Source organism: Formica exsecta, unplaced genomic scaffold (genome assembly GCF_003651465.1).
Source record: "Formica exsecta isolate Colony F162 unplaced genomic scaffold, ASM365146v1 scaffold196, whole genome shotgun sequence".
NCBI lineage: Eukaryota > Metazoa > Arthropoda > Insecta > Hymenoptera > Formicidae > Formica > Formica exsecta.
Window position 1 is genome coordinate 34754 of NW_021849259.1, and position 10565 is coordinate 45318.

The 10565-nt window shown below is 33.8% G+C and overlaps 4 protein-coding genes across 6 annotated transcripts; 1 reads left to right on the top strand and 3 right to left on the bottom strand.

The window, feature by feature from the left end:
- The first annotated feature begins 340 nt into the window (after nucleotides 1-340).
- On the top strand, nucleotides 341-2810 carry LOC115234158 (leucine-rich repeat-containing protein 28-like). 2 transcript variants are annotated; one of them, XM_029804953.1, is made up of 7 exons: nucleotides 341-572; nucleotides 982-1341; nucleotides 1417-1603; nucleotides 1719-1874; nucleotides 2035-2229; nucleotides 2328-2585; nucleotides 2654-2810. In XM_029804953.1, exons 2-7 carry the CDS (start codon nucleotides 993-995, stop codon nucleotides 2718-2720), a joined length of 1212 nt encoding a protein of 403 aa, XP_029660813.1. In that variant the 5' UTR covers nucleotides 341-572; nucleotides 982-992; the 3' UTR covers nucleotides 2721-2810. The 2 variants fall into 2 exon arrangements, with proteins under 2 accessions (XP_029660813.1, XP_029660812.1); XM_029804952.1 differs by having other exon boundaries at nucleotides 364-1341.
- A 41-nt stretch (nucleotides 2811-2851) lies between these two features.
- On the bottom strand, nucleotides 2852-5162 carry LOC115234159. Of its 2 annotated transcripts, none has more exons than XM_029804955.1 (5): nucleotides 4977-5162; nucleotides 4686-4880; nucleotides 4250-4564; nucleotides 3886-4116; nucleotides 2852-3816 (listed from the first exon to the last, which is right to left on the bottom strand). In XM_029804955.1, the coding sequence occupies exons 2-5, from the start codon at nucleotides 4872-4874 to the stop codon at nucleotides 3364-3366; spliced, it is 1188 nt and encodes a 395-aa protein (XP_029660815.1). In that variant the 5' UTR covers nucleotides 4875-4880; nucleotides 4977-5162; the 3' UTR covers nucleotides 2852-3363. The 2 variants fall into 2 exon arrangements, with proteins under 2 accessions (XP_029660815.1, XP_029660814.1); XM_029804954.1 differs by having other exon boundaries at nucleotides 4686-4911.
- Nucleotides 5163-5293: 131 nt separating this feature from the next.
- LOC115234161 (mpv17-like protein) lies at nucleotides 5294-7321 on the bottom strand. Its single transcript, XM_029804957.1, has 4 exons — nucleotides 6962-7321; nucleotides 6253-6523; nucleotides 5979-6110; nucleotides 5294-5897 (listed from the first exon to the last, which is right to left on the bottom strand). Exons 2-4 carry the CDS (start codon nucleotides 6508-6510, stop codon nucleotides 5664-5666), a joined length of 624 nt encoding a protein of 207 aa, XP_029660817.1. The 5' UTR covers nucleotides 6511-6523; nucleotides 6962-7321; the 3' UTR covers nucleotides 5294-5663.
- A 315-nt stretch (nucleotides 7322-7636) lies between these two features.
- Nucleotides 7637-10212, bottom strand: LOC115234160 (transcription factor E2F4-like). The gene is made up of 7 exons (XM_029804956.1): nucleotides 10006-10212; nucleotides 9571-9680; nucleotides 9219-9489; nucleotides 8910-9133; nucleotides 8529-8641; nucleotides 8371-8418; nucleotides 7637-8297 (listed from the first exon to the last, which is right to left on the bottom strand). Exons 1-7 carry the CDS (start codon nucleotides 10111-10113, stop codon nucleotides 8191-8193), a joined length of 981 nt encoding a protein of 326 aa, XP_029660816.1. The 5' UTR covers nucleotides 10114-10212; the 3' UTR covers nucleotides 7637-8190.
- Nucleotides 10213-10565: the final 353 nt, after the last annotated feature.

The window sequence follows — 10565 nt, forward strand, 5'->3', positions numbered from 1 at the left end:
TTTTGTATATACATTTTTATTATATTTTTTTCTTTTCATGCGTTTTTCACAATATAGCGTCAAATTTAATCACGTGACCTTTGACGTTAAAAATGAGCAAAGGATTCGATTATCGGCGTTTGTGTTGCTATCGAAATGTATCCGAAATAATCGCAACATATCGAGAACTATCGAAATCTTGGGACATATATATCGATGTCGATTAAAAAAATATTTTTGAATCATCTTGACAATATAAACGTATTTTCCGATTTTTATATTTAAATAAAGATTATGCCTAACTAAGAAAATCATTTATTATGATCTCTAATAAATTTCCATAAATGTTATTTGAGTATTCGTTGCAATAAAAAAAAAAAACCAGGTTATCTAGAGTAACGTCATGGATCAGCTGATAGCTGCAGTAGTGTTGGTCTGTCAGTCATATCACTAAACTTGTATTCATTATGCATTGTAAAAAATTGACAAATGTATACTAGGTACACAAACAAGAAAATTGAAGAAAATAAAAGATAACAGAGAATAAAAATGTCTCTGTACTGGATTCACTGCCACAGGAGAGAAATAAAAAAGTATATATACTCGTAACTACAATCTGGTTTGCTCTATTTTTAACATCGGATGAATCAAGATACTAACATATTACTCCCGACTAACGATAATTCAAACGTCAGTTTGCCATGGATGAACAAAACGTCAAAATGTTAATTTTTCCCTTTTCGATGCTTCGGTTTCGTCCAAAATTAGGGGCTATATGGATTGCACAAATTAACGAAATGAAACATTCTCGTGAAATTTTTGCACGATCTGACTACCATCATGGAAGCTTATTAATACAGATGTAGCAAACAGGCAAAGTTATTTTGGGCATGTGCTTGTTAACCCTAAAAATGCAGACATAGATGATTTTAACATTGACTATCACCCATGAACCTGACATTCTGGGATATTCTCACTAATTTCGTTTAAACATGGATCCAGATTCCACAGAGATGGCAAACGAAGTCAAGAACAAAGTCATACTGCACTGGAACTGTCGAGGTCTTGTGGAGTTCCCAGAAGTGATAAGATCGCACGGTAGTCATATTCAAGAGATATATCTCAAGTGGAACAAGCTTACCACTCTACCATCCTGGATCATAGAACTGTTCAATGTAACTAACTTGTACATGTATGGCAATCTGATTGAACAATTGCCCATAGAACTCGGTCAGATGAGTCAGTTGACAGTGTTGGATCTAAGCGCTAATAAACTGGAGCAAATACCTTTCTGCATCGGTAACTTGAGCAATCTAAAGTCTTTATTCTTAAATGACAACTTTGTAGAAAGATTACCAGTTGGTAAGTGTGATTACTAGGTATATGTTCTATCACGAGAACAAAGAATTTATTGATTTATCTGACAAACAAAAACAGAATTGAGCAAACTGAGAAATTTGGAAATACTATCTGTCTCGGGCAATCATATTGTTGCACTACCAGAATGGATCGGCTCTCTACCAAGACTTAAAGAATTATATATAGATAACAATCAGCTGAGAGAACTACCTAACAGGTTGACGTTAGCTCCTGAACTTGCCATGATCTCTGTGTGTTCAAATAGGTTATTATCCATATTTACATTTTTCAAAATAAACTTTATAAAAAATATAAGAAAAAGTTACATTCTAACAGAAATCAATTTATATTTTTTAACTGTGTATAAATGTTTATTACAGGCTGAGATATTTACCATTTAATGGATTTTTATCAGCTCCTTGTATCCGATTTGATGCAAATGAATACTTAAATTATGTGTCGTATCCGCTTCTACTTCAACTACTTTCACAACTTCGAATGACGGCTATACACGATAGGAGCAGTTTGGCATTTGGGTAAGCTCTTTAAAGATATCAATAACCAGAATATGTATATATCAATGTAACTGAAAGATAAATCCTGAGCAGCTGTTACTTTATTACATATACAAAGTAATTTTACATAATTATATGTGTATATATATATATATATATATATATATATATGGAATCACAGGTGTTTTAAAACGCATTATAACACTACTGTGTTAAACACAAATATGAAATTGTACGTAGAAATGAGAGGTTTGTATGAGATGGACGCCGACGTTATAATCGAATTACCACGGCAGCTCCTAAAAATTCACCAAGTTCACGAAAACACGACCTGTTCTCTATGGGAATTAGCCCTGCGAAGAATTTATATCGAGAGGTAATTCAGGAACGTTATGTAAAAATATCAGGAATATCTTCATTTCTATTTCAATAGAGTATAAGTATCTCATATAATTCAACGCAAGTATATTTTAGGTACAAACATACACTCGATGTGTTCACTTCTCCTCCAAACGTGACGATATTCTATGAATCACTTCCCAAAAATACTAAATTGGACTTTACATTGTCTTCTACAAACTATACTTTATATAGTTTATTAATGAACGGACCTGCCAGTATTTGTATAAATACACAATGTCAGCAACCTATATTTACAGAAGCTTGGATCATTATCGGTATTAGCCGTTACGCAGAGTCCATGATAACGATAGCTTTATGTTGTAGCAAAAGGTAACATATAAAATAATTGTATAGTACCTGAGTATATATCAGTTTGTAAGTCTTTTTCAACTTTGCAGTTGTGCTACCGCATTTGCTACACACTCGAATACGACTATTAAGCTTCATTGGCACTCGATCAATTGATGAATTCTTCTCATTTAGATATTGATACGTATTTAATTAATGCATTTCTGTATATAAAAAGTATTAGGAAAATAAAAATTCTTGTTTGTTGAAATCCTGCGACAATATTCTGTAAATTAAATCTCTAGCTATGTGTGATCATATAATTTATTCAGCATTCAGCTATCAATAGCGAATGTTTCGTTTGATAATGCCCAGTAAGAATTCAAATTCCATGACATAATATAACATAGATTAAGTTAAATTATTATAATATCATATGAATATAGTTTTCTCTAGATATTATTAGCCTAGTTTACACTAATATACTTTAATATATACTAAATATTATACCAACCAATCACAATCATTCCATTCTTTAGAGGAATGATTATGATTGACCAGTGTATTACTTAATACATATTAAAGTATATTGATATAAACTAGGCCATTATTCAAGTGACTAGTTTCACTGAATACTATTTTTTTTATTAAAATATACCTTGTGATTTTGAGATGCGACATATCTCTTTCATGTAATATGTATAAAAAGTTAAATTTCTTTTTCTTTTTTAGATTCCATCTCTGTTTTCACATAAAATTAAGTCGCGGAAAATATTCTCTGATCTATATATATTCTATAGATATTGATTTGATCGTTTACTCAAGCGATCAAGATATCTAACGCTTTGTCGCGATCGAAATTACACTTCACTAATGCCGCGGAAACTTCATCTTCGTGGAATCCTAAATCTTTCAATGTACATAAATTCTCGTAGTAGATTCTTGCTTTGGATTGATCGTGCTGCGTGAGTATCAGCGCTTTCTCGGCGTAGTCATTCGGGACGCCGCACTCCTCTAGAGATTGGATGGCCAATAGGTATTCTACGATTTTCTTTTCATGTACACGACCCAATTCTAACACCGCGCGTGCCGCTCTGCACTTAGGAAATCCCATGTCATTCAACTGCATCACCAACTTTAAATCATCCTCCGTCATATTCGACAACGAATCCGCTGGCGATTTTGCGTGATTCGATGATAACGCATCATTGTGTCTCACATTTGCGCACCTGTCACTATCTGGACTCTCCAAATCGGGCCACGGTTTCCAATTCTGTTGCAAGGATAGGTCGATTAAAATTAGTCATAAACTATATATTGCAAAGAAGAAATTTTTTATCACCTCCATAACAGGCCGTTCCAATTCTTTTTGAAGTTCCTGCATTATTGCTGAAACGCTACGATGATTTTCAACATTAGCTAGTTCATCCTCATCGGCTTGACTATCCACTGGAGTTTTCATATCATCAACTTTCTCTTCCTTGGAAATTTTCGAAGTATCATCGATTGTTAATTCATTTATTATATTCTCCAATTTTCCTGCCGGTATCCATTGTGATCTAGGTTGTAAAACCTATATAAAAAAAAATAGATATTAAGTGTAAGACAAACTTATCTATAATATACATAACATTTGCTAATAATATTCATTAGAGTTGCACAAGAAGAATGTAACTTTGTAAAGTGATTATTAGTTTTTCACTTGCTTGTGCTAATTCCTCCATATCATTGATAGTTTTTAGTTCCATATTGTCAAAGGGACTGCTTGTGTCATTATCGAAATCGGCATAATTCAAATCTCCATTGGTCTTTGCATGATCTTGAAGATCATTCGCAGGAAGTGACAAAGGTTGCGGTGTAAGTATTGTCGTTTCTGGAGCAGGTGTATTGATAGGCTGTTGTTTCACGCAATCCAGCGATGATAATGGAGGAGTCTCCTTTTTCTCCATTTTCTTCTTTTCCTTCAATCGAGCTTGAAAGGCTTTGTTATAGGCCTCTCTAGACTTGCGCCATTCGCACATCTGAATACAAATTAATTCGTTATCAAAGATAGGTTCATTTAAATGACAAACGAGTTGTCGAATAATTTCTCCATGTGAAATATTATATGGAACATCAAAATTTTATGAACATAATGATTACCTTCTTGAGTACCGAGTTCTCCAAACTGAAATCATACGTCAGCTTTGACACATCAGGCAAACGATTGTTGTACGCCGCTGGTAGACCAATCTTCCTCGGCGGTTTGTAGGCCTCCGCGATTTTGACATGAACGCCGTCCATATACGACGCGACTAGGTCACATTGTGCCGATACAAAAGGTCGAGCCATTGCTTCCTGGACACGGTAGGAAACGGTAAGAAATAACCTGTGAAGAGCTCTCGTTTTATTCGATCGCACATGTCCATCGATACATCACACGCATATAATTACAATTTAATTGAATATCAGATCCTCTCGCTTTCGAAACTCGCTAGATATCTCTCTAATATCTGAAATGGCAAAAATACACTACTATTTGATAGATCGGAATAGCCTGGCTGTCACCATTAGCCGCCATATTGCTTTTTAGCAGAGATTCAAACCTTGCTTTCAATCAGCTAAGATTCAAACTCTAGTTTACCATAGGATTCGAATTTCTGCTAAATAAATTTTTTTTTATTTTCTGTGATATATTGTTGGCAATGTCAATAATTTTTAATATAAAACCTTGCATAAAAAAGAGAATAATAATTATATATATAATTTCATATAATTTTATTCTATATTATTTTATATTATCAACAATTTGTGTCAAATGTCTAACATTATTGTCAATCACATTATATTTTTATAATTTCTAAGAATACATACTTTCACATTTGGTTTTTATAATTTCTAAGAATACATACTTTCATATTTGGTTTTAATTTAAATGAAATGTACTAATATTTGCAGACTATTATATTAGACATACTGCAAACGTAGGTAATACTTTTGTACTGTGAATATCACAGATACCATGTCATATAGTAATAAAATATAAATATGTATAAGGCTTCCTCAATTAAATATGTATAAGTCCTCCTAAATTATGTACAAATAAATTAGTCTAATAGCATGTCAAATATCCTAAAACTTTCATCGTAATAGAGGAATCTGCATATGGCTGGATCTTTCGTTAGATTTATTCTCTAACATAATCTTAGGATTAATGTCTAGTTCCTTCTGCTTCCGCTTGGCTTCAAAAGATTTCATATATGCAAGGAAACAAGTCCAAATCAAACTGCATACACTGACATACACAACGCGATTCCGCTCTGGGATCAGGGTGAAATTGATAGTTTGCAAAATTGGCCATATGCAAATGGCAACCTAGAAGGAAAATAATCTTTCATCAATCTCCTTAATGTCATAATTATGATAAGAACTTATCTGTATTGTGTAAAATGATACCCTGTATGTTGGCCAGAATTTAATTTTGACCTCCTCAATACATTCCGAAACTGGCTTTAATTCAAGAAAACTCATGCCAAAGAAGAAGGAACACATAGCTGCAGGGGTATATGTAACTTGCTCAACCAAAGCCTGTAATTATTTCATTATTAGTTAATTATTATCTTGAGTTTTAATACAATTTTTTTTTCGTACGTGAATTAATTTAAAAAAATTTACAACAAAATTAAACTGTATATAAAATGTTATAACATTTTTATACACATGTGCGTACCTTAGTGATTGCAGACTTTAAATTTGCTTTCGGCCAAAGATAAGACGCGCATTTCAACCAGCAGTACAATGTAGGTGCTACGTAAAAGCTACCATACAAACTAAACCGCACAACTTCCGCGTAATTAAATTCTTCTTTGCCCATTATTTTTTGTTGCAACAGGCACGCGGTTGGCCATATAACCGAGTAGGATGCCATGCCTCGAACAATCGGATATTTCTGCGTGATCTCGCGAAATTTTACGAATATTATGCGCATTTTCGATATGCTCCTGTTTGCAGAAATATATAAATTATCGAATTAATATTAAATTACTAAATTATAAATAAACTATTAAATTATCGAATCATTTAATTTAAACTATTCGAGATAATCTGGAATATATCATTTGGAATAGCGCGCCAAAAATATGTAATATGTACAGTGCTTTAAAAAAAATCGCACGGGATGTTTTTCACGGAAAGGAAAAATAACAAAGAAGTTAATCGAAATCGCTTTGACTAGACTTTCGAGAAAACTGAATTATTCTCGGCCTCTGAATGCGTCAATTTTTAAAAATAATCCCTTTTTTTTAACTATTTATATATATTCATGTCTGCATATATCTCTCCCTTTTTCCAAAAAAAACCTTATCTATAGACATACGAGTGCGTCTCGCAATTTTACGATTCATTACGTCATAGATGAACTTAGAAACACGAGAAGTTACCTTCCGCAACGTTACCGAGAACAAAAAACCGAACGAGCACTAAGTTGCAACGCTCGTTGACGAACGCGCTCGCTGCAACTTTGACAGATCGCAGCGTTGTGTGTGTCGCCGCGATACGGATCGGTGCATCTGGAGCGCGTGTGTCCTGCTGTGACGCGACGCCGACGATGACTGAGATCTGAGACTGACAGTCTTTGTGTTGAAGGAACACGTGCCCATCGTCGACGATGACGAAATCGATCCATTCTTATCTGTCCTTGGTACGCGACCTGCTGCTTTTCCGCTGAATCGATCGCGTTGCGAAATCAGCTGTTCTCTTATGCACTTTCTTGATAACGTAGAACTCAGAAGACGTCGATAAGGTTGCATACGCGCGATCATCTATAATTTCGGTTGTACTGACATATTAGTTTTCATCTAGAATCGATAATCTATTTAATATATAATCTGATGAAAACGATATAATTTCCTATATAGTCGTATATTCAAGTAATATATCAAGTATAAGATATACGCGCGCGCTATTTTAAGGGCTACAATTGATTTAATGATCTCTTGTGTGTTATGTGATTAAAGAAAGATATATAGTACATAAATATAAGTAAATACATGCATTGCCAGCAATGTATATATAACTGATAAAATATTTAAAAATGCAGAATATTTGCATCTTTATAGACAATGTACATTATATTTATTTCTATACATATATGTCATAGTATTCATAGAATACCTCAGAGATATGTGCATGTAAATTCTTACAAAAATGTAACATTTGGGAAAAGCTTACTTTATGATAATATTATATAAATAACCATGTATATTTTCTCTCTGATTATAACCAAGTTTTCAAATTATGTATTTTTGGACAGCAATATTCATAAAGCAAGCTTGTGTGATAATCTAACTTAAAATTACAAGGATGATACTAGATCTGGTAAGTGTATATAAAAAGACGTCTTTAAAACTTTACATTATTCTCAACACTGTACAAAATAAACAGTGGCCAAAACAGATTGTACTAAGATATTTTTACAATGTGTTGCATTAGCTTTTCATATTTCTAATAATAAAAAAATACTGTATATTCTCAATGATTGCGCGATCCATTAATTTCCCTAAAACTATATGCACAAATTGTTCTTATCAATTTTATCAAGTTCCCCATTAATTTTGCATGCTGTTGGCACAGTCCATTTTGTAAATGAAAACTACACTAACCCAACTCATTACGTCGTAATGTCGAATAAATCACAAACACCCTCGTTCTCACTAAGATTGAAGTGGTAATCTTTCTCTCCTGGAGGTGGACTTAATCTTACCAATGGTCCGCAAACTGCAAAAATTCAGATGGACAGATTAGAGATAGTGTTTAAGATATTACAAGAAAGAAATAAGATTTGACTTACAATCAGAATAGAATTGGTCAAATAACTCCAAATCTGTTTGAAAGATATCTGTAATAAAAAAAAAAGATATTTAGTCTTAAAAAATTTACATTTACGTACAAAATGTTTTTGCAACAAACAGTAAATTCCAAAGTTTAAATCACATGAAATAGATTTACCTGCAGTGCTCACATCACGCAGGACTATCTTTGCTTCTATCAATTCTTGATCTTCTTCTTCCTCGTCATCAGTTAATACTGGACTCTGCGGTTTGATACTACTTTTTGGTGGTCTGTTAAATAAATAAATTGTGTTCAATGTGTTTGTATGCGATTACAGTCTTGAGAAGCAAATATAATATATAAATATAACATATAAATGTACATTTTGTATCAAATGAATAGCTCAAGCTTGATAACTATTCACCCCCATTACAAAACCAATAATTACCAATTACTATTTGCTCTGTGCAGATCAAGAATATTGTCTTACTATTCCTGGTACGATCAGAGCATGTGTATAAAGATGCATTTGCAAATACAACAAATTTCAATTTATACCTGCCAACTTTCCTCTTTGGTTTAACAGTAACTTCTTCCTCTTTTTTTTCATCCTCTTCATTTCCACGCTTTATACCTTTCGATACTTCTTTTAACCTCATTTCTAAAACTTTATTATCATAAGTTTTAGCTAATTCAGGTTGAACCATATATACTTTAATTTCTCCCGAATTACTCTTCAAGTACATGTTATAACTTATCACTGCATCGTCTTGTGTGACAGTCTGTTAAAAATAAAGAGAAAGACATATATGAAAGACACTTTAATATATGTTAATGTGAAATATCTTCCAGATGTTTAAAAAATACCTTCAAAACATTTGGTACTGTTAATTCCGTGTCTGGAGGAGCTTGAATTCCTAGTACGAATTGATCCAGAAAATTCTCTTTGACATCCTCGTAAGTGATATATGCATATTTCCTATTTATCATATCATTTTCTATATTTTTTATACTTTGCTGAATCCATCGAGTATGAGTGTCTAGAAGATACTCGTGATCCTCCAATTTCCTGATCTCCTCCTTCAGGTCTGTCAGCTTCTCGCCAACCTCTTGAGTATTGCAGCCAGGTCCCGCACCCCTTCAATCACAATTTGCAAAGTAACAATAAGTTGAGAAATAGCAATTTACATAGAAAATAAAGTTGAGGGAAATAACTTACTTCCATTGAATGCTGTTCTTGCTCTTCTTCTCTATAAGACCGATACCCTCGAGGACGTTTGTAATATCGTAAATGCGTCGTTTCTGTCGCACCTCCAGGAGATCCGCGGCCTGCAACGTTGACGATTCGATGATACTTTATCGGTAAGAGTCCAAGTACGTTGTACGGATTAGGTTAGGGCGAGATAGCGTGTCAGGAAGTTAAAATACCGTAATAACGCTATAGCCTATGGAGCCGAAAATCGGCGCCGAGTCTCACGAGATCGGACGAAATGTCCGCGTGTTCGTGGATCGATCGAGCGAGCCAAGGCGAACGCACTTCTTTCAAAATTCCCGCAACCCAGATATGGCGTGTATTCGCCCGCGATAACTTAACCTAGTGTTCAGGTTAACTCTCTCTCTCGGTGCCCTGTGTGCGACAAGTTGAATTACTCACGACTTTCAAATCTAGCACGCCGTCCTTGGCTTTCTGAAGCAGGGTGACGAAGCGGGTGGTGAGCAATCCGAGGGACTTCTCGAAACGGCTCTGCTGATTATCTGCCATTATCTCGCTCGTTGTCAAAATTTTCAAAACTTGCTAGTCCCTTCGAAATTGCCGCAACACCACGGACGCCATCCTAGTGCAACGGCTATTCAAATATGAGCGCGTCTCTGCTGTCGGTAACGAATTTCCGTCGCGACTATAGATTTGAATGAGATAAAATCACGTATAAAAAATTATTCGAAATTTATTTCGATTATTTGTTCGGAGTTCACATCCTCCTATACGCTTATTCCTAATTAATTCTGGAGATAAATATTTTATTTTACGAATTATATATCTAAAGAAAAAAGCTGTGAAAAAAAAATTACTCTGTGTACTATCATTATTTTTCTTTTATTTTATCTATAGCGTGTATAAGTAGAGAATCGAATTTTATCTATCAAAATATATTCTTATACTAATAATTTATTATACTTATTACTGTATATATTCACAATGATATTTATATAAAT